General features: G+C 37.8%; 2 protein-coding genes across 3 annotated transcripts in view; one reads left to right on the forward strand and one right to left on the reverse strand.

The window, feature by feature from the left end:
* LOC144974210 (uncharacterized) overlaps positions 1-1843 on the forward strand; it is a 29175-nt gene extending 27332 nt beyond the window's left edge. The window contains exon 9 of the mRNA XM_078917125.1: positions 1508-1843. Coding sequence (XP_078773251.1) covers positions 1508-1727 — 220 coding nt within the window. The 3' untranslated portion in view covers positions 1728-1843. The remainder of the gene's footprint in view (positions 1-1507) is intronic.
* An 11088-nt stretch (positions 1844-12931) lies between these two features.
* On the reverse strand, positions 12932-21658 carry LOC144973550 (uncharacterized). 2 transcript variants are annotated; one of them, XM_078916110.1, is made up of 3 exons: positions 21522-21658; positions 15775-15990; positions 12932-14270 (listed from the first exon to the last, which is right to left on the reverse strand). In XM_078916110.1, the coding sequence occupies exons 2-3, from the start codon at positions 15931-15933 to the stop codon at positions 13386-13388; spliced, it is 1044 nt and encodes a 347-aa protein (XP_078772236.1). In that variant the 5' UTR covers positions 15934-15990; positions 21522-21658; the 3' UTR covers positions 12932-13385. The 2 variants fall into 2 exon arrangements, with proteins under 2 accessions (XP_078772236.1, XP_078772235.1); XM_078916109.1 differs by lacking the exon at positions 21522-21658 and adding an exon at positions 19128-19271.
* Positions 21659-24098: the final 2440 nt, after the last annotated feature.

The raw sequence follows: 24098 nt of genomic DNA on the forward strand, positions 1-24098 counted from the left end.
CCATGTGGAACTGGTTTGTCACATTTTTGGTCGTTGGTAATTATATATATATATATATATATATATATATATATATATATATATATATATATATATATATTTTTTTTTTTTTTAAACAGACTTAAAACAAAATCTATTTAGGAAAATTCATCTAGTGCAATTCCGTTGTTGTGATCCACAGTGTTTCATTCATCGTCAAACACGGAAACTATTTCCAGTTCAAAAGGTACAAGTGTGCTCATACTAATGATATAATGGTGACCAATACGTGGTTTGAACAACACACAAGGAGGGAAATGGACATGGATTAGCCCAGATGGAAGCTACAGGAACCTAATCCATTTCATTCTTATAAACAGCTCGTTCAGAAACGCTGTGTAAAGCTCAAAAGGCGTACCCGGGAGTTGTCTGGTACTCAGATTACGATCCTGTGAAAGTCAAATGACAGAATTTATGAAGGACAACAGACAAAGCCGGAAGGGAACCTTTAGGGCAGAAGATCAAGTGGAAGGCCACGAGGAAAATGGAGAAGAATTAAAGAAGCTGATATACAGAGAAGTAGTAAGACATGGAATGAGATTAAAAAGTTACCTCAGGATAGAGAAGGATGGAAACTATTTGTCTGTGGCCTGTACCCTGACCCAGGGTGAAAAAGGCAGTGATGATGATGATGATGATGATGATGGCAAAAAAGTACAGGTGAAGTTAAAACCAGGATAGGAAAGGCAATAAATGCAGTTTTCCAAAACATAAAGAGCATATTCACCAGAAAAAAAATGCCCAACCTCTAAAGATCAGATTATTTCAATGTAGAACCAATAAAGACATACGCTTGCAAAATTAGGACCATGACCTCAGAGGTAATTAAAGTACTGGAAGCAGTTAAAATGAGAAATTCTGAGAAGAAAGCTCCCTGTTCAATAGACAGATGAAAATAGAAATGAGGTTGACCTGAAAGAGGCAGGGTGTATACGGAAAGGGCAGGCAAAATTCCTAGGTAATCTGATGAGAAGAGCGGGCCTGGAAAAACTGAGTGTGACCGGAAAGTTAACAGGAAAGAGGGTCCCTGGAAGACAGACAGCGAAAACGATGGATTCCCTGACAGACTGGCTGGGAACGAAAAGAAACTGCGACACCATCAGAGCAACAGAAAAAAAGGAAAAGAGTGGAGAGCCATGACCCCCAACGCTACCAAACACGGCACAAGATGAAAGTACAAGTCGCTGTTTGGGTTCCTTTTTTTAAAACAGTCTTACAAGATCCTTCTCTGCCTTAAACAATATTCTAGGAAAATACTCTCATGCCAGTGTACAACATTGCATTAAAATAGTTCAATCAGTAAGCTCTGTTGTTCAAATCGTTGGCACTGAGAGACTAAAATGCAATCGACGGCGACAAACAGCAGCAGTAGGGTTATTAAAAGGCATGCAAGTTATAAACACTAGATGCACTTGAAGTGTTTTACAAGAATATGCTTTCTAATTCAATAAATACTCTATTTCAACAGGTACCCGTCCATCATAATCAATGGGTCCCAGGGTATTTTCATATTTTTCTCCTACATTTGGAACCAACGAGTTTTGACCATGTATGCACACCAGTTTACCTGCCTGTCGTTTTTGATAAAGAAAGACAAGGACGCTACACAGTCGAGTACTGTTGAATTATACAACAATGCGTCATCAAAAAATGACACAGAGACCGAGACAGTGAATCAACAACTGTGATTCATCAAGAACAGACACAGAGACCGAGACAGTGAATAAAGAGCTGTGATTCATCAAGAACTGACACAGAGACCGAGACAGTGAATTAACAACTGTGATTCATCAAGAACAGACACAGAGACCAAGACAGTGAATTAACAACTGTGATTCATCAAGAACAGACACAGAGACCGAGACAGTGAATAAAGACTGTGATTCATCAAGAACGGACACAGAGACCGAGACAGTGAATTAAAACTGTGATTCATCAAGAACGGACACAGAGACCGAGACAGTGAATTAACAACTGTGATTCATCAAGAACGGACACAGAGACCGAGACAGTGAATTAACAACTGTGATTCATCAAGAACGACACAGAGACCGAGACAGTGAATTAACAACTGTGATTCATCAAGAACGGACACAGAGACCGAGACAGTGAATAAAGACTGTGATTCATCAAGAACTGACACAGAGACCGAGACAGTGAATTAACAACTGTGATTCATCAAGAACGGACACAGAGACCGAGACAGTGAATTAACAACTGTGATTCATCAAGAACGGACACAGAGACCGAGACAGTGAATTAACAACTGTGATTCATCAAGAACGGACACAGAGACCGAGACAGTGAATAAAGAGCTGTGATTCATCAAGAACTGACACAGAGACCGAGACAGTGAATTAACAACTGTGATTCATCAAGATCGGACACAGAGACCGAGACAGTGAATAAAGAGCTGTGATTCATCAAGAACGGACACAGAGACCGAGACAGTGAATTAACAACTGTGATTCATCAAGAACAGACACAGAGACCGAGACAGTGAATAAAGAGCTGTGATTCATCAAGAACAGACACAGAGACCGAGACAGTGAATTAACAACTGTGATTCATCAAGAACGGACACAGAGACCGAGACAGTGAATTAACAACTGTGATTCATCAAGAACGGACACAGAGACCGAGACAGTGAATTAACAACTGTGATTCATCAAGAACTGACACAGAGACCGAGACAGTGAATTACCAACTGTGATTCATCAAGAACTGACACAGAGACCGAGACAGTGAATTAACAACTGTGATTCATCAAGAACTGACAAAGAGACCGAGACAGTGATTAACAACTGTGATTCACCAATAACGGACACAGAGACCGAGACATTGATTAACAACTGTGATTCATCAAGAACTGACACAGAGACCGAGACAGTGATTAACAACTGTGATTCATCAATAACTGTTGGGTTCGGATATGATTTGTCTGTTGTGGTTGGTAATGATCTGTTTCATGTTTTGTGCACAGCTGTAGCTTATCTTGACGTTGTTTCTGTTGATTATTTTGTGCAGACGGTGGTTCTTCGGGAAGTGTTTATCGATGAGTGCAAGGAACTGTTTGCCGATATTTGAAGTGATTGCGTTGTTGAACGGCGGGTTGAACCATATTATATTCCTTTTTCTGTTTTGTTTTGGTGTTGTGGCGTGCGTTAAATTTTTATATTTCAGTGTTGAGGTGTGTCCGCTCTGTTTGAGTGCCATTTCGTAATCTTGTTTTGTTTCGTTGAATATGTTTTCATTTGAAGAGAGGTTGTTTAGCCGTTGTTCTATCATAGTGGGTATTTGTTTTATTATCGTAGAAGGGTGGTTGGAGTGTTTGTGGATGTACAATGGGGCGCTGTTGGGTTTCTTGTATGGTCTATACGTGTTAGTTTTGAGGCAGAGGGTTGTGTCCAGGAAACCGACCTGGTTTAGGTAACTTTCTAGTGTGATTTTGAGGTCGAGATCCTTGAATAATTTTATGAGTTTTTTCTTCATTCTTTCAATGTTGGATTTTGATGTTCTGGTGTGTGTTCCTAGTCCGTCGTCCCTGTTGAGGCCGAAGTTTATGTTGGGCAGTTGGTCCTTGATCTGGTGTGTGATGTAGAGGCCCACTAGTTCGCACACTTCTGCTCCGTCGTATGCACCCATGGTGACGTCAAATTGGCCTTTTTTCTTGGTCCAGATTTCTCCGTTGTGGAAGAGGAGCGACCATCTTGTGTGTTTGATTATGTTTATGGTGTTTTGGTCGATGCCGGTGTGCTCTGTTGCGAATGTGATGGCTCTGTTGAATGTTTTTTTCCTGTTATACTGGCGTAAAAATCAGAGATATCAAGCTGTATGAATTGTAGGTTGCGTTTGTTAGTGAGGGTTTTAAACCATTTGATGACTGCTTGTGTGTTCGTCCATTGTTGTATGTGTTTTTTCTGATTGTGTTGTTGATTTCTTGGAGGTAGTGCTTGCTTATAATACCTATTTCTGATTTAGCTGGGTAAATATATATATATGAAAATGTGTAAAAATACACACGCGCGCGCGCACACACACACACACACACACATATATATACATATATGCGTGTGTGTGCGTGTGTGTATTTTCACGCATTTTCATTCATTGTACACAATTTTCTGAGGATTGTATCGTACTTATATTTCTATGTTTTAGCATTAGTGCACTTTTTTAATACCATAAATCATCTATAAATTGTAAGCTTATTCATAAATTAAAATATTGATTGCATTATTGCTAGTATGGTCTAATTGCCCATTATCACATTATGTGCTTATTATAATTTTTGCATAATTGTATCTACGTCTTTTTTCAAAAGCTTACTTAATATTGAGATTCATTTTGGCTCTCCATTCATTGTACACATTTACATGGGCTAGGGTTGGCAGCACTGTTATAGAAACGTAACATATGAAATTTCATTTCCATTTTATGAATACGAGGAAAGTGAGTGGAGCAAGCACTTATGTTGATAATACATAAGAAATGATATTATTAATAACATAAGTGCCTGCTCCATCCACTGAATTGTATGCACCCAATATCGGAGCTTTTACGTAATTGTCTCCGTGTTGCATGTTTTGTGTTGAGAATAGAGCTCTTAGGGAGCGTTCACATATTACGTCATCAAAAATTTGCCCTTTTTAGACCCCCCCCCTCCCCCAAGTCATCACTTGTCATCATTGACCTGACCCCCCCCCCCCCCGCAACAGATGATGACGTCATCTAATTTAATAAAAACTAAAAGATAACTTTAATTTCACAATATTTATTATTCATTTTTCAAACCATAAACATTAATTATCAACGTTTGATAAAACACATTCAGACATTTTATTAATTTCAGAAACTGTTGATAATTTATGTTTTACGATACAATGGGGACATAAAATTTAAATTTGCAAAGATAAAATCTAACAAACATTATTTAAATTAGGCTACTTGGTGCAGGTGTTATTAAAAAAATTTCAGAAAGTGTAATTTAAAATAGTATAGGAGGCAAGTTATTTTATAGCATATTAGTCTTTTAGTGGAATGAATTTCTGTTTCAATTTCCAAACATAAAATTAATTGATTCAAAAATGTTTCTGCCTTGGACCTCTGGCAATGTACTATAAATAGTATCATCAATTTCATCTTCATCGTCATCACTTTCTCCCATTTGCTGTTCTTCTTTTTGCTAATTTATTTGGAATGCCATTTTTGAAGCTCTTGCATTTAATAAAATAGGCCTAATTTGCCTATGTTTTGATGACATCATCTTGGGTCTGACCCCCCCCCCCCCCCATGTCAACACATGTCAACATTTGGTAGACCCCCCCTCCCCCCCTAGCTGATGACGTAATATGTGAACGCTCCCTTAGCCTAAAAGCTTTCGTGGTTTTTGTTTGCTGACCTCATGTCCACGAAATTGCGAGAGGGACTAAAGACATATATATATATATATATATATATATATATATATATATATATATATATATATATATATATATATATATATATATATATATATATATATATATGATACCATTTTTCCTGGAGTGGTGGATGGCGTCGATTGTCGAGCGTCCCATTAGTGACCAGGCTAAGGTGCCGAACTATGTCAGGTTCTCAATTCAACTCCCCGTCACCGCAAAAGTTTTGATTCTAAATATCTTCTGGCACGACTCCAACTCACTTCCTTTTTTTTTTTTTTTTGTTGATTTTATGAAACACAAGTCGCCTGTTAGACGCTCCTCTTCTGAGTTACAATCTTGTCATTACCTCGAGTTTGGGTAATAAGTTGCATTAACTCTCTCCTCTCCGATCCTTTTCAGTATTTTTCCCAGAAGAAAAATGGATTTTCAAAGCTCAAACAAGCTCTCCACAAAACAATTGTATGCTCTTATTACATAGTTAAACAAAGATCAGTCTTCAAAGTTTGTGATGTACAAAACAAACCCGAATAAGAAAAATGTATATTGTGTCGTAACAAATGTGACGATTTTGATGAAGTGGTAAGTTAATTATTGTACGTAAAATCCCTAACTGTCATTACCCAAAGTTTGTGACCAGTGAGACTGGTTGAATACATAACCCCTCCATTTACCTTTATCACCACTCGTGGGTCTGTAAGGCCCACCACCATGTAATATTCAATCGCTGTGTCTTTTAATAAATAAATTATACTTTCTTGCAACTCTAGATATGATTCATTCGGCCATTTTCTTTCTTTTGTGCATGTCTTAAGTTTTTAACTTTTCATCAATTTTATACTGTATTTTATAATATTTTTCAAAACCCGATGAATCGGGGTGTCTTTAGGACCGGGTAACCTACAACAACAACAAAAAAAACCCTCCAAGAATAATCGTTGAGCAGTTTATTGAGTGGCAATCATCCCTATATGTATCCTTTATAGACTTAGAGAAAGCATTTGACAGCGTACACAGAGAAATCATCTGGGGCTTCTTTCTCCACTGCGGGGTGCCAGATAAGTTTGTAACATCATCAAATGACTTTATGAGGGTTTTCCTCCCAAGCCATCCATAATGCTCGACTCTCAGAGGATTTTGACATTACATCAGGAGTTAGGCAAGGCTTTTTGCTGTCCCCACTTCTATTTCTTGTGGTATTGGCAAAGGTTGACAAAAACAGCATATGGCAATTCCAACAATGGTATTCAATGGACATTCTCAAAAAAAAAAAAAAAAAATTGGGGGAAGACCTTGTATTTGCAGATGACCTAGCTCTCCTCTCAAATTGCCCAGGGGGCATGCAGAACAAAGTCACGGCCCTGGAAGAAACAGCTCAACGAGTTGGTCTCAAGATTAGTGAAGAGAAGAATAAACTACTTCGCATAACTGCCAAACAAGAATCCCAAAATCACCATCTCTGGTACAGCAATAGAAGATGTGGGAGAATTTACATTATTTCTCCTTCCATGGTCCTTCGCCAGGTTTCTTTGGGTCTCCCCCGCTTTCTCATCCCACCTGTTGCCCAATACAGGGCTGTCTTGGGAAGTGACCCTTAATTTTGTAGGTTACCGGGTCAAAGAGACTCCACGAGCGGCGAATAGTTATAGATGACGTCATGCAGCTCTTTGTTATTCTTTTTAGCTCCCATGTTTATGAGTAGTTCTCACTAAATTGTATTGATCAGACTAGGTATAGATAGTTCGAAGATGACGTCACTCATGTCTTTGTTATTGTTTTTTTGCCATCCGCGTTTATGATTATGAGTACTTCTCATTCGACTGTATTAACCAGACTATAAACCTTCAAGGATACACACAGTTTTATGTGTTGGCCAGTTTTACTTCCGGATGGCAATGTTGTGAACTTCTTAGCCAAGTGCATACTATCTATAAACGTTTAAGGTTATAAGTTATAGATTGTTTTTTTGTGTATTGTTACGTACGTTATACCCGACTGGCGGATGGTATGAGTATGAGACTTTAAAAAACTAGATAAGCGCATAGCATCAATAGCAAATTGCGGAAAAGGAAACTACCCAGCGGAAAGTAAGATAAAGGGGACTTGTTCAAATGGAAATTAAAAGTAGATTCCAAGAGCATGCTATCCAGTGCACTTATGTTTGTGAGTGATAGTCATCCAGACACAAGCACAGGATCCCTCTTAGAGGAATACACTCAAGTGTTTACAAAATTACATTCAAAACAAAAACTGTAAAAGTACATAACAGTGCTGAGAGATGATTAACAAGAGGATCAAATGTCATCACCCAAAACTTAGACAAAACACATTTGACAATTTCCCTCTCTGTCGTCTTGTGGTATGATGATACTCGCTTTCAGATCGGAAGGTCCTCGGTTTGAGCCTCGCTAAGCGCATAGCTGAGTCCTTGGAAAAGGACGCTTTACTCACCAGGGGCGGTTGGTCACATTGTATTTAAGGCGGCACAAATCCGAAATACAGAATCAAATTTTATTGGTCTAGTTAATTTAACTTAATTTGACCTACTTTGTATATGTGTGTGTGTGTGTGTGTGTGTGTGTTGTGTGAGGGGGTATTGCAATTGTTTGCATATGTGCGTGTATTTGTGTGTGCGTGTATGTGTGTGTGTGTGTTAGAATATTAACGAGACGTACTCACAAAAGAGCATCAATTATCTTGGACAAAACTTGTTTGTTGACTTTCACCTGTTCATTATAACGACTCACAGACGCAGCATGTCCTGTTTCCAACTGATTTCTTATATCTACAACGTTGAAAAGTTTATATTTAACAGCATCTGTGACATGGCTATTTGATTCAGAATGTTTCTTCAGTGTCTGAGAGATGTGCGCAATATCACTGAATCCTCCTGTTGTCCGTTATAGCATACATCACCAAAAATCAAGCAATAAAAACAATGAAGCGTTTTACGGCTTTCACTGGCAGTAAGCCATTCAACATTTTAAAAATAATCATTATTAAATCGGCGCTGTCTCCTCGGTGTGTTAGAAACTAAGTTAAAATTCACTGGTTTGTGTGGATCTAAATCTTTCACCACTATTTTCTCGTGAGGGGATAAGTGTCGGAATCGATTTTCAATTAAAAAATCAACATGATTCATGATTGGTTACAAATTACAGAAATAACTTTTTAAAATAAATGATTCAAGATAAAGACAGGTAGGTTTCATAAACAATGACAACAGCGATAATACATGTTCTCTGAATACTTACGGTATGACACACAACTTTAGAATAAGTGAATTTAAAAATCCACATTAAATTCCAAACGCAAAGCACTTGTTAACTTCACACACAATCAGCGACATCTTTATAATTATACTATTCAGGGGTGAGAATGACTGGTCACAAAAAAGGAGGAAATTTTTCATCGTGAAGATCATGACCCATCCATGCGACCATAACCTATAAATTTGAATTTCACTAAAATTTACTGAGATGCGATCCAAAATTTGTCTCGCAGCAATTTCTAACACGACTCGGTGGAATTTCAAAAGTTGAAAGTGTAATTACAACATTTAGTGGTTGTAGTAGGGATGATGATGTGGTGGTGGTTGTAGTAATAGCAGTGGTAGGGATGATGTGGTAGTGATTGTAGTAGTAGTATGGATGATTGTGTGGTGGTGGTTGTAGTAACTGCGGTAGGAATGATGATGTGGTGGTGGTTGTAGTAGTAGTGGTGGTAGGGATGATGGTTTGGTGGTGGTTGTAGTAGTAGTGGTGGTAGGGATGATGGTTTGGTGGTGGTTGTAGTAGTAGTGGTGGTAAGGATGATGGTTTGGTGGTGGTTGTAGTAGTGGTGGTGGTAGGGATGACGGTTGTAGTAGTAGTAGTGGTAGGGATGATGGTGTGGTGGTGGTTGTAGTAGTAGTGAATGTAGGGATGATGGTTTGGTGGTGGTTGTAGTAGTAGTGGTGGTAGGGATGATGGTTTGGTGGTGGTTGTAGTAGTGGTGGTGGTAGGGATCACGGTTGTAGTAGTAGTAGTGGTAGGGATGATGATGAGGTGGTGGTTGTAGTAGTGGTAGTAGGGTTGATGATGTGGTGGTGGTTGTAGTAGTAGAGGTGGTAGGGATGATGTGGTGCTATTTGTAGTAGTAGTGGTGGTAGGGATGATGATGTGGTGGTGATTGTAATAGTAGTGGTGGTAGAGATGTTGATGTAGTGGTTTTGGTGAGTGTTTTTTTATTCAGTGATGATAATAGCAATTGTCAAAAAGGAGGAACATTTCTCGGTCTATCGATCAAACACAAGCAAAGAAACCTAGTAGTTATTCAGCTTATACAACCCAAGAATCTCTCAAATTTAAAGCCATAGTCAAAAGGTCAAAAGAAAAAAGATTAAACTAAGCCAACCACCATTGCTTTGTTCTAATATATCATCACTATCTACCAGATGATTTAATGTGGTTGCGAAAGAGAGAGAGAGAGAGAGAGAGAGAGAGAGAGAGAGAGAGAGAGAGGGGGGGGGGAGGAGGAGAGACTTCTTTACCAGAATAACTTATGTATTGACCTTTTGAATTCTATATCCAAAAAAAAAATTTTTAAAAAGAAGAAGAAGAAGAAAAGAGAAATAGATAGAAAGGCAAAGGGGGGGGAAAAAAAAAAAAGAGAGAGAGAGAGAGAGAGAGAGAGAGAGAGAGAGAGAGAGAGAGAGAGAGAGAGAGAGAGAGAGAGAGAGAGAGAGATTTAAAAGGCAATAGGTACCTACAACAGGGGAAAAAAATCCAGACCCATTTGTCCCTCCCCCTTCAACCATCAACTAACTAATCAAAGAACACTACTGGTCTTCTGTGTCTATTGTGACATCTGGTGCCATACTGTCTGGCCCAACGTCATAAAAACGGGACCGTCACTAAATTTCACGAGACTGAGCACAGGTGTCAAAATATGACATATGACATAAGGGTGATTTTGTGGTTTTGAGGAAAATGTTTGACACGGCAAATTTGAAAAAGGAGGAAATGTGATGGGATGGGCGGAGATAAACTACCATTTAGGCGGAAATCCGCCTTTAGGCGGAAGATTCTCAGCCCTGACTATTATTAGACAATGCACACAATACAAGTTGAGTAGGGATCGTTGGGAGTGTGCAGGGATGAAGGACTCCGTGGGGTCAGGGATTTTTATTTATAGTACCATGGGGCTCTTCTCGGTGCATACTTTGTTTACTGTTCTTTTTGATATTTAATATATATTTAAGCAAAACCAACAGTGATAAAATATATATTTATTGCCATTCTCTTCATCCGTATATCTAAGTGAAGCAAAGCCTCTTCTTTCAGTGATAAAACTGATATGGTTTTAATTTATCCCAAGTAGGACCTCAGGGCGTGCATCGCTAGATTGGCAGTCTTGGCCTAATTATTTTAGCAGTGAAAGACAATAGTTAGTTGGGGAGGGAGGGTGGAGGGAGATTGGGGAGTGGTAACTAACTTTCTTCAAGGTACCACAGAGTATAGGATAAGGACAGGACGGCCAAACGAATACTGGCTCATATAAACAAAAAAAAAAACTTCCCCACCACACCACACCCTCCGCTCATTGTCACCCCACGCAGGCAACGGGGAAAGATGAAACGTGCCGATTTGACGCTACCTTCGCGAGCGACGCACGAGTCATCAAATATTAAATTTAAAATAAAAAGCAGTATGTGCTAAATTTTTAATTTTATCAAAATTTTAAAATTAAAGTTTTTTGTTTGGTTAACATGCTGATCTACGGAAAATATAGGGCGGCACAAAACAACTTCGCTCTATTGACCGACCGCCAGTGTTACTCACATATTCACACTGTGCTCATGTGTAAACTGAGTACCTGACTGTTAACATTAACAGCATTATTTCTGTCGGAAAAAAATTGTAATATCGCCTAACAGGTGTCATGCCTCATTCTACATGTTACCAGTTGCTGTTGCTCAGAGACCCTATGTAAAGTACTTTGAGTTTGAGCATGTTGAGTGAATATTGCGTTAAATAAAAGCTAAAGTTGGGGTTTTTTTTAGCAATGGAATCCAGCCAGGACAAAACCAAGTGCATAATCTCATTCTAAGACAAAGACAGAAAGCAACCTGGTAAAGGAAACATAGGGGGACAGATGAAGACACATCCGAAGTGACCTCTCTGTCCATCATGGAAGGTCAGAAGACCCTAACCAGCTAAGGATTGAAGCTAGGCAGTACTGTAAATTTGTAGTCCCATTCCGGATAAAATGGAAGGGACAAAAGATAATGAGAGATGATGGCATAGGAGTAGGAAACAGCCAGAGTAATCTTTCCCGTAAACGCTTTGGTTTACCGAGATAGACCCATTCTCATGCCTATTTATTACTTTTATCTTTATTTTAACGAAGTGGAAAAGTGGTCCTTCAGTGCCATAATTAATGCCCATGGAGTTGGAGATTTTTCAATATCTCTTTGGGCTGGACGCATCTAATCTATCACAAAGTCACTTCCTGTCAGATCTGACAGATCCAGCCACCCAAAATGGACGGGTGAAACTGTACAAAGAACAGACCGCCGAGGTGCCTAATCACAAAATCAAACCCTTGGACTTGAATTTAACTAAGTTGGGTTATGAACCCAAGACCATAACGTTTTGAAATAACAACACAATTTATTTGGACAGAAATGAAAATGACAATTTTAAAAATAAAACAAAAAATATGAAATGGAAAGGAACGTGCACTTTTATTGCTTCTGGCAATTATGGTTTTGAGTTGAGCCGAAAATGGTCCTTACAATGCTGTTTTGTTTTTGTTTTTAAGTGTTTTACGGAGCTTGCAACACATTTAGGTCACATCAACGCCAGTAAAAAGGGAGAATATGGGATAGTAAAAAGTTCTAGAATTACAGTTAAAGCACCCAAGAAAAGATAAGACAAAGGGGAATGGTACAAATAGAGAATTGGTGTAGATTCCAAGTTTGAGATCACCTAAAAGTCTCATCCAGACACAAGCACAGGTCCCCACTAAGAGGAATACACTCAAATGTTTAAAAATAATATATAATACATAAATAAAACATAATACAATGCATAACAGAGAGATGATTTACAAGGAAAAAAATATCTTCTCCCAAAAAATAACTATACATTTGACTTTCCCTCCCAGCCAGGGCCAGGACAAAACCAAGTAATCTCATTCCAAGACAAAGACAGAAAGCATGTTGGAAAAGAGACATAGGGGGATAGAAGACACAGTATGTACCCCCCTGCCCACTATGGGAGGTCAGGAACCCATCCAGTTCTTGCAATTGCAATGCGTTATGTTAGTTTTTGTTTATATTTCAAAAATTGCTCTCATATTCATATTGGTTCAATTCTTCTGTGGACTTAATAATAATTGTTCAAGGTAAGGCATCTTAGTTTCTACATATGATTTAAAACATGTATCAAGTGCTAGATGATTAATGAATACAAACAAACAATCAAGCATTTATTTTGTCATAAGATCACATTTATTACAACGTTCCATTCAAAATGCTTTTGATAAAATATTTCATCTAATTACAATAGTAACTCATTGTATGACAAATACCATTAAAAACATAGAAATAGACAACAACATGAATGTCGAAAGACTGCCAGTTACCAGATAGGCCAACTGACAATTTTAAAACTTCATCCATCATAGTGATATTAATTTAACCTCCGTAATTTGATTTGACTCGTTGGCCATAGAAAAAAAAAGACAAATAATAGAAGAAATTAAAAAAAAATAAAAATTAAAAAAAAAACCATGTCTGAGACGATGAGTAATTTGCATGGTAAAATGCAACGAGAATTATAAGAGTAAAAAAACAATGAAAATTTTAAAAAAAGGAGAAGTGGAGGTGGTGTGGAAAATGAGTGAGTTTTCCATAATAATGATATTACTTGCTCCATCCCACTAGTTGCCATTAGCATCAACTCCTAATACCTCGTCATCACCCCCATCTCCTCCATTCCCAACTTTCGCGAGCTTTGCCTTTTCTTCCGCCTCCCTCTCTGCTCGCCTCTTCTTCTTAATTCTCAACTTCCTTTTAATATTATCGGCTTCGCAAAGCTCTGGATCGTCGCTTATTTCGTCCTCGCTGTCAAATTCACTCAGGTCTTTCAGATCGCGCCCGTTGTGAGCGGTTGATGTGTTGTATCGACCCAGCTGGTTGAACTCTTTGGCAACACCCATGAACAACAAGGGGTCGACGACTTCTAGTAACACGGCGTAGTCTTGGTATTTGATGCATTGAACACAGTTGGGGTTTATGGACCAGATAATATTCCTGATCACGGCTTCGATACTCTGCCGGGGCATTTCTTTACTGTCTTGGTTAAGTTTTCCGTGAAAAATGATTGAAAATCTCAAAGACTCGTCTCCTGAGAAAACATTTTCCAGCAACGGTCTGGCAGCTCTTTCCACATCCCTGGGGGTCAGACAGCTGATTTCCTGCACGGGCATGATGCGTAGGGGGAATCGAGGCTGAGGCCAGTTGGGATCATCGGCCATTTTAGAAAAGCAAAAGTGTGCATAATCTGAAGGGTCAACCAAATTACTGACGATGAAGCAACAATTTTCATACATCATCTCATGTGGACCGAATTTAATGACTGAATCAGGAAAGCTGTTGGGGTCGTTGTCATTTGTTGTTTCCTTTTCCTTTTCTTTTTCCTTCTCTGTGTCCTTATCCTCTTCTTCCTTTGCCTCTTCCTCCATCTTTTCTTCCTTTTCATCATTAACAGGTTCTGGTTCTTCTGCTTCTGTGCCATTGGTTTTCTTTTCAAGCTCTTCAGGATACTGTAGAAAGGAGGAAAGAAAAGGGGAAAAAAATATAGTAACTGGGAATATCCGTTCTCAAATACAGTGGGATCCTGATAATCTGATCTGAGCAAGTGTGTATAAAGGTGTCAAGAAAGAAAAATAGTAGAATTACTTTCAACCAAAATTTTTGAGGACCTTCTAAATCATTTTGGTTTAAAGCAAGTTCCCGTTTTGTGATGTTTTTCAAGGGTGGCAAATATTTATGGAATTTGCTCATTTAATTATATCATGGGTTATTTCCCCTTAAGTAAAGTTGTTAAACAAATGCCGTCTGAGTAACTATTTATTTATTTATTAATTTAATCTTATTATTTTTAATTTCAATTTTTTTTTGGGGGGCGTGTTTTAAAAATATTTTTGGGGGTTTTGTTTTTCCATTCAAAATTGTTGAAAAGAGTTGAGTTCAGGATGTCGTGTTTTTTACATATCACTGTCTTGCTTGCTCAACTTTTTTATATCGACTTCATATGGTATTTTGATTTTAAATTATTGAACTGTTAAAGCATTATTTCGCACTTTTTTCAAAAATAAATAAAATGAAAGAATTGAATTTTAATTTATTAGCTTTTAACAGTTTGTCATAAGCCAAATATTTTAAGCTTTGTTCACTATCTGTGTAGTGTAATATAAGTCAATACTGAGGGTTTAAATAATTTATTGAGTTATGCCCCTTCATAACTTAAATACTTAGATCCTTTGCAGGTGATTCTTACCATGAAGCTCTTCAATATACAATGAAAGCTTCCATGTGCTTATAGAAATAGTACACCTGCACAATATATCAAATTTTGAAAAAAATCCTGGTCGACATCTTTGACCGTTTTGAGCCTCGAAGTTGGTGAAAATTTGCGATTTTGATGCACACTGCATTACGTTATGCATTATTTAAAAAATTGAGCATTTATAAAGCGCAATATCCACTTAACGTGCTCAATGCGCTTTACAAGGGCTCCCTGGTCAACAGCAACATTTAACATGTAGGACGAGACATGACGCCGGTTAGGCGATATTACAATTTTTCGGACAAAGACAACGCTGTTAACGGCCAGGTACTCATTTTACACCTGAGTACGGTGAGAGAATGTGAGTAAAAAGTCTTTTCCAAGGACTCAACTATGCGCCGAGCGAGGCTCGAACCCAGGACCTTCCGATCCGAAAGCGAGTGTCATACCACTAGACCACATAGCTGCACATTATTGTTTGAAAAATTATAGTACAAGACCCATATTTGGACCATAGGTTATCTATTGAGAAACAAATCATCAATGATCAAAAATGAAATATTAAAGTCATTATAAATAATATTGAAAAAATTCAATTCAAATGAAAAAAACAAACAAACAAATAACAAAAAAAACAAAAAAAAAAAAAACAACAAACAAACCACAGAACAAACAATACGAAACGAACAATAAAATAAACCCAACTAAAAACTACAACAAAAAATAAACGAAACAGATAAAAAATGATGCCACCTTACCTTGGCCTTACAATATTCTTCCGTAAGAGCCCTGAGACGTTTCAAGGATTCTCTGTGGACATTCCTCATACTTCTCAGCTTTGCCAGGATGAGGAATCCTTTGTTGCCAGGGAACGCTGGCTTGGTGCTCAAATCTGGTGACTGAAGCTCTAACGGCATTTTGAGGTCTTAGAGGAGAAGAGGGATGAGGTCTAATTTGAACAGGTCTTGTTTTGTCTGAGAAACAAATAAAACAAACAAAAAAAAAAAAATAAATAAATAAACAAAACTAAATAATCACAGAGGCTTGCAGTTAAGAATTCTGATACTAAATCATAAACCAAACACAAATTGACCTTTCTACAACATAGCAGGTAATTCCCAATTTTGATCAAAGTATGGTAAATACTTCTTAAAAATTTGATTTCTGCTTTGTAAATTGAAATAAAAACAGTTTAGATACCGTGGCCAATATTATCACCATGATTAATTGAAATAGCATTATCAAACATTTAACTTACTCACTCAATCCTAGAGATTTTTGCTACTTTTCAAAAGTGGAAAAAAAAAAAGTATTAAAAATAAGCATTGGCATAGATAGTTTTATTCAACCACCACTAACATGCAAAAATTAAAAACATTCTCTTTGATACTACGCCTTTAATGTGTCACATAAAAATGTAATAAATAGGCATGGGGTAAAGGTAATTGTTTGCTTTTGTTTTTAAGGGTTTTACGGCGCTTGCAACACATTTAGGTTATATCAGCGCCAGTAAAAAGGAAGAAAATGGGAAAGTTATTGGTTCAAGAATTGCAATCAAAGCACCCAAAAGAAAGTAAGACATAGGGGAACTGGGGACAAATAGGGATCAGATGTAGATTCCAAGAGCACACTGCCAAAGTACTTAGTTTGAGATCACCTAAAAGTCTCATCCAGACACAAGCACAGGTCCCAACTAAGAGGAATACACTCAAATGTTTCCAAAGCATATATAATATGTAAACTAAACATAATACAATGCATAACAGAGAGATGATTTACAATGAAAACAATATCATCTCCCAAAACTATAACTATACATTCGACTGTTTTCCTCCCAGCCAAGGAACTCCGGAAAGGATCAGGACAAAAACTAAGTAATCTCATTCCAAGACAATGACAGAAACAATTGGAAAACGGGTATGGGGGGATAGAAGACACAGCATGTACCTCCCTGCCCAATATGGGAGGTCAGGATCCCCACCCAGGGATAAAGGTAACCCAGGTTAACTACGGATATAGTCGGTTTTAGGGTTGAGTGAGTTAAAACTAGCACTCTACTTTTCCAGTAACGAGTCATCACTGCCTAGAAACCAAAATCAAAATAGGAATTTTTCCCAATGGTTCTAGCCCTCTAAAAAAGGTACAGAGGGTTCATGTCTATTTTCACTGGTATTTTGAAAGAAGACAATTTTTTTTTTTTTTAGATATTCATTGACGAAAAACCCAAGCCTTGCATTTTTTTCTTAAATTGACATTTTAAACAGACTTGACCTTGAAGTTAAGTTGGCTTCCCGGCAAATTTACAGACCCGTGAGTTACCAAATTTTCATTTTAAAGCAAAAACTCAGCACAGCGGCAACACAAGGTTCCAACTTTCTATTGTCAACTGATAGATCAGCTCAGTCGATGAGTGTTTAACTTCTGATCTGAACAACTTGGGTTCGAGCCCCACTGGCCGCTGGTGACAATTTTAATTTCTCATTTGATTTGTATATGTCATGTTGCTAAATGGCTGTCATTATCCCCAGACACCTGTCTGTTTCACATATTTGAAACTCCGCTCTTTTAAACAATTATCCACATTCCAGAATATGGAATGTTTCCAAATGCACATAGAAATAAGGAAAGTTACTAAAATATCTATAAAAACATAAAATTAACCAACATTAAATCAGTTGTTACTACACATACACAATCTGCGTCGACTACGAAGTGGGTGTCATGGCCGAATGGTTTAGTCGTCTGCCCTGGAAGTTTTACCGGAATCGACGTTGTGGGTTCGAATCCTGGTTCCGCCATTTTTTATATTAAAAAAAAAAAATTCCGTCTTCTTTTTACAGAACGTTGCAAGTGAAAAATGTCCCATCCATCCTCCCCCCACCTTTTTTTTAAAAAAACTCTGTCTCTCTCTCTCTCTTGGTTCCTTTCTGGTTTCTAGCAAATTGTCATATTCGTCCCCACTCCGATCTCTAAAAGTGTCTAAAAAGAATAAATTATTAAAAAGCAAACCAACAGAAATATTCAGAGAGCGACCAATTGGTCAGATAGAGGAGAAAAATACAAACAATAATTTTAAAAAAAAAAAAAACAAATTTTAAGAAATTCATGCTCAGAAACGGAACAAAAGGCAAAACAAAAAATTAGAAAAGAATAGACTCGCACAAAAAAAAAAAAAAAAGAGGTGGGGAGGATGGGTGGGACATTTATCCCTTGCAACGTTCTGTAAAAAGAAGACGGAATTTAAAAAAAAAAAAAAAAGTGGCAGAACCAGGATTCGAACCCACAACGTCGATTCTGGTAAAACTTCCCAGGGCAAATGACTAAACCATTCGGCCATGACACCCACTTCGAAGTCGACGCATATTGTGTATGTGTAGTAACAACTGATTTAATGTTGGTTAATTTTATGTTTTTATAGATATTTTTTATTAACTTTCCTTTATTTCTATGTGCATTTGGAAACATTCCATATTCTGGAATGTGGATAATTGTTAAAAGAGCGGAGTTTCAAATATGTGTCTGGGGATCGAAATATCGTTATCCCCAGACAGGTGTCTGGGGATAACGAATTTTCATTATCCCCAGACAGGTGTCTGCTGGGGATAATCACACACAGCGTTGCTAAATATATGCTCTTCTTGTATTTCAGATTCATAATCATTAACAAATAGAATTGATGAAATTGATGCATGTACATATGACGATACTAATGATGTATTATTATTATTATTATCAAAGATTGAATAAAAATTTACGTTGGGGTGGTTGAAAAATAGTTTTCTTTCTTTTCCCATACAACCATGCCCATCCTTTTTTTATTAACCCGCTCAAAAAATCCCCTATTTAGGTGATGTGAAACTACGGAAGTCCTTCCAAAAATAATGCTCGATGTGCAACTTGAACTTGCATCTTACATCTAATAATTGTTGCGAGTCACTCGACACAATATTTTGGCTGCGCAATATTTTATAACAGCCACGATCGCATCGGCATCACCACAATTTGCGACTCTGCTGATCTTTATCTTTTCTGTCTCTATAAAACTCTAGAAATTATTACGTATACATCAAAGCTTCTGCATCAGGCAAATTTCTATGACTCGTGTACTTACCAGTTGTATCTATTATTGTGCACAATGTGTGCGTTACCTATTTGATTTTTTTTAATTCTTCTATCTTTTTTCTTCGATCGCAGTGAAAATCTGACCGGCATTAACCGGAAGTAAACTGATGTTCATTGTGCTGAAAGAGTGAACGTGAAATACGGCATTCTTTGAATTCGTTTCATAACTCATAGAATAAATAAAATTATCAATGTTACATCACTGAAAATAAATAAATAAATAAATAAATAAATAAATAAATAAATAAATAAAAATGAAAGCTGTTTACTGAATGCATGATTAGGTAGCGTTGTTGAATTAAGCTAAGCTATCAGTTCAAAATTTGGTGGTTAGTTCAAGCAAATGACACCGACACCGTTTTAATGGGGAATCAGCGGTTTTTAACATAAAACGGGAAGACTTTCATGTTAAAAAAAAAAAAAAAAAAAGACTTCGTGAGTGTTTTATTTAGTTGCATTTAAATTGCAGATCTAAGCATGACGTGGATGAAACGGTATGTTTTGGGTTTGTTTTTACTTTTTCTCATATTACTTTTACAAAAGGTGATAAATTAAAAAATTGTTATATTTCAACTTGCAGGACCAAATTCTTTTGTTCATCGCATAGCTATAATATCATTCGAATGGCATTCGATTCAAAAGGAAAAAAAAAAGTCGTCATCTAGCGGCGTCTTAAAGACATTGATAAACAAAGAGTTGAAATATATCAAGATATATAAATATGATCGATGTCGATGTTTTGTAATGCAAAGCAAATTTGATTTATTTCGATTGTTTCAATGTCATGAATAAGGCGTTGACAACAAGAGATGAAGTGAGCAGGAAAGTGCCAGAAGACAATATAGAGAATAAAAATTTCGCGGCGGTGATGGGGGTTTGAACCCGCGACCTTACTGGTAAGATAACTCCGCCTGGCCGGGGAGAGCGTGGCTCTACCGTATGAGCTATCCACGATCCCTAAAAAGGTCGTCTCTAACTTCTAGTCATTAGGCTTTTAACGAAATCGGGTCGAACGCCGAACCCGAACGCCGAGCCCGAACGGATATAGCCTTCTCACGTGACCATGAACGAGATCTGGATAGTGAAGACTCTCAAGCGGTATGCAGCATCGGATCTAAGGTCACGTGATAGAGGATAGCTTGGGTTGCTGTTGGCTTGTGTTAGGGGAGGGGCAAGGTCAGTGTCATTCAATATTATATAATTGTGCATGTGGCGCTCTATACAGAGAGAAAATTATAAATTGATTACGGGGAAGGTGGGGGGAGGGGGGGGGGGGGTGGGTTGACCCACAAACGATCGAGGTGTTGGGCTTCGGGTAGACCATGATACGAAATCAAAGAGAAAAGGCCGCTGGTACTTGGATGGTGGAAATGGTTGGGGGGGGGGGGGGGGGGGGGGGGGGTAGTGACAATCAGCATGGGATGTATATATTAACATTAATAATATAGGCAATAGATGACCAGGGATGTGTATTGTTTGTGTATTGTTTGTATATGTTTGTGTGTGTGTGTGTGTGTGTGTGTGTGCGCGCGCGCGTGTGTGGTGTGTGTGTGAAAGGGATTACACAAAAACACCTTTCTCTGTAGCTTCCAAATGATTACGTATACGATAAATTTGAAACCCACATTGTTTGAATCAGCTCACTAATTAATTCCTGAGCCTTGAGATGGTGACGCAACTATTACATACAAGACCTTGCAGTCGAGACGGCAGGGCTTTTGGGTTACACAACCACTATTTACCCATCGGTCAGCGGTACTCTTTGATGTATACAACACTCACCGCCTTTACGCAAAGCCGCCTGCCCATAAATCAAGAGATGGTCTCCTAACTGTTCACAAGCGAACTGTCAAACGAGCAATCGATGATTGGATAAGAATCTCAAGATCTCATATAATAAGGTAAGTTTTGGAGAGGTGATATCCCTCCACCCGTCATCGGACAGAACTTTCATTGCGTTATATCATATGAGCTCCGCCTCCTCTTTCTATTCGGGAGTGACGAGATTAGACGAGAGGACGCGAGAAAAAAAAATGGTCACGTGTTGGGCAAGTCGTTCGTTAGGCGAGCTTCGGTGTCTAACTATAACTCCGTATTATTAGAGCCCTCACTTCCCGACTACTTGAGATCGCGGGTCCAACACACACAACCTCCGCGAATAAGGCATTGGAAACACACGAAGAGCACAGGGGAGGAAAGGGCAGAGTCGTTGGTTTTTTAAAAAACAAACTTTTAAAGAATCTAAATCATTAAGTCCCGAGCGTGTTTATTTCCTCCATGATCAAAATTTAGGAACAATAAATTTGAAAGAGTGAGCATTTTAATTCTAATTAAATTCTTACAAATAAAATATAAATAAAGTCCACTATCTAAAAATACCAACCAATATAGCATCCTCAGATAAAACAGAACAAAAATACTTGTTCTCACACTCCATCCAAATTCAGAAAGTGACTCAGTGTCCTTTTTCCTCCGTGGTCCTCATGAATTATTATATTAAACCTTTAAAATATGAGACCGGTAAATTCTCACTCCACATATAAGTAGATAGATTGAATAAATTATATGTTGCCAAACATGCGTATAGCAGTGTGGCTGTTGTTAAATATTGTGCTATCTTTGGAAATATAGTTTGCAGTATTCCGACAGCAGTAAGCGGGTTGCAGTCATGTCCCCCACTACTGCTGTCGGAATACTGGGGGAATTCAAGGTTTTTCCACCTGAAAGAGGAAAAACTGGGTGGCAGCGAATCGGCTTCGGTCGAGAACCTGCCTAACGGCAAAATTGATTCACCAGTGGTAAAGAGCCCGAAACCGCAGAGCATCTAGCTGAACGGTGTGGGTTTGCGACGGTGCACGAGTACGATACGGAATTTGCTGATTGGGTCGATCGTCATAACATAGTAGTGTGGGCACCATTAGAAGCTGCTGCTGTCATGTCCAGTTAAATAAATAATAAAATAAATAAAGAGCATTTCCACAATTTTGCCGTGCCCAGTGGGCTTCTCCCCCCCCCCCCCCTCCCCACTGAATGAGGGTGAAATAAAACATTCCTATTTCACACGGAACAGGTGGCTTGTAAGGCGTCCATATTGTTCTTTAACAATATTCATCTTAAGTTTAAATATGGAACAGAAGATTCCAAGATTAATTCACTTTGAATCCAACAACAGATAATATTTAGGGATAGAATACACAAGTGACCCCTCTGCCCACCGTGGGAGGTCAGTAAAAACCCACCCAGTATTTTGAGTCTAATTTACATGAGTTAAGCTGAAAATTCAATTGTAAGCGTCAAGTAAACTCCGACTTAATGCGTATCCCCTTTGAGGCGATTGGTATTATTATTATTATTATTATTATATTATTATTATTATTATTATTATTATTATTATTATATTATTATTATTATTATTATTATTATTATTATCACTTGATTATGTTACAAGATGAGGGACAATGTACCATTGATCCTCTGATGTTTTTGTTTTTAAGGGTTTTACGGCGCTTGCAACACATTGAGGTCATATCAGCGCCTGTAAAAAAAAAGGAAAAATGGGATCGTAAAAAGTTCTAGAATTACAATTAAAGCACCTAAGAAAAGGTAAGACAAAGGGGAATTGGTTCAAATAGGAAACAGATGTAGATTCCAAGAACACACCATCAAAGTACTTAGTTTGAGATCACCTAAAAGTCTCTTCCTGACACAAGCACAGGTCCCCACTAAGAGGAATACACTCAAATGTTTACAAATCATATGTAAAACAAAAACAATACAATGCACAACAGAGAGATGATTTACAAGAAAAAAATATCATTTCCCAAAACCCTAACTATAAATTTGACTGTTTCCCTCCCAGCTAGGGTATCCGGCCGGGGCCAGGACAAAACCATGTAATCCCATCCCAAGACAAAGACAGGAAGCATGTTGAAAAAACAGCTATAAGGGGATAAAAGACATATTAAGTGCCTCCCTGCCCACTATGGGAGGTTAGATGAGTTAAGCTGAAAATTCAATTGTTTTGTTTTGTTTGTTTTTAAGGGTTTTACGGCGCTTGCAACACATTTAGGTTATATCAGCGCCAGTAAGAAGGAAGAGGATGGGATAGTAAAAAGTTATAGAATTACAATTAAAGCACCCAAGAAAAAGTAAGACATAGGGGAACTGGGAACAAATAGGGATCAGATGTAGATTCCAAGAGCATACCACCAAGGTACTTAGTTTGCGATCACCTAAAAGTCTCATCCAGACACAAGCACAGGTCCAAACTAAGAGGAATACACTCAAATGTTTACCAATCATATAATATAATATGTAAACTAAACATAATACAATGCATAACAGAGAGATGATTTACAAGGAAAAAAATATCATCTCCCAAAACTATAACTATACATTCGACTGTTTCCCTCCCAGCCAAGGAGCTCCGGCAAGGATCAGGACAAAACTAAGTAATCTCATTCCAAGACAATGACAGGAAACAATTGGGAAACGGGTATGGGGGGATAGAAGACAGAGCATATACCTCCCTGTCCACTATGGGAGGTCAGGATCCCGACCCAGAAAATTCAATTGTAAGCGTCAATTAAACTCCGACAAAATATCCCTTTGAGACGATTATTATTATTATTATTATTATTATTATTATTATTATTATTATTATATTATTATTATTATTATTATTATATATTATTATTATTAATATCACTTGGTTATGTTACAAGATGAGGGACACTGTATCATTGAGCCTGTGAGATCACTTTATTGCCGTCATAATGATAGACATCAATGTCACAACAACCACCACCATCATAAGCATTGCGCTCATTATCGTCATCACTATTATCACCATAATCACAACCACCACCACCACCAACAACAACAACAACAGCATCAATATCAACCTTCTCATCATCAGTAACAATCATCGGCAGCCACATTAAAACCACCACCACCACCG

Source organism: Berghia stephanieae, chromosome 5 (genome assembly GCF_034508935.2).
Source record: "Berghia stephanieae isolate SIO BIC M18660-M18661 chromosome 5, UCSD_Bste_1.3, whole genome shotgun sequence".
Classification (NCBI taxonomy): Eukaryota; Metazoa; Mollusca; class Gastropoda; order Nudibranchia; family Aeolidiidae; genus Berghia; species Berghia stephanieae.

Excerpts from the sequence above, each read along its gene's own strand:
- LOC144973550 (XM_078916110.1), bottom strand. The coding sequence starts at position 15,933 with ATGCCGTTAGAGCTTCAGTCACCAGATTTGAGCACCAAGCCAGCGTTC. Across the intron at positions 14,271-15,774 it reads AAGAATATTGTAAGGCCAAG|TATCCTGAAGAGCTTGAAAA; the intron begins GTAAGGTGGCAT and ends TCCTTTCTACAG.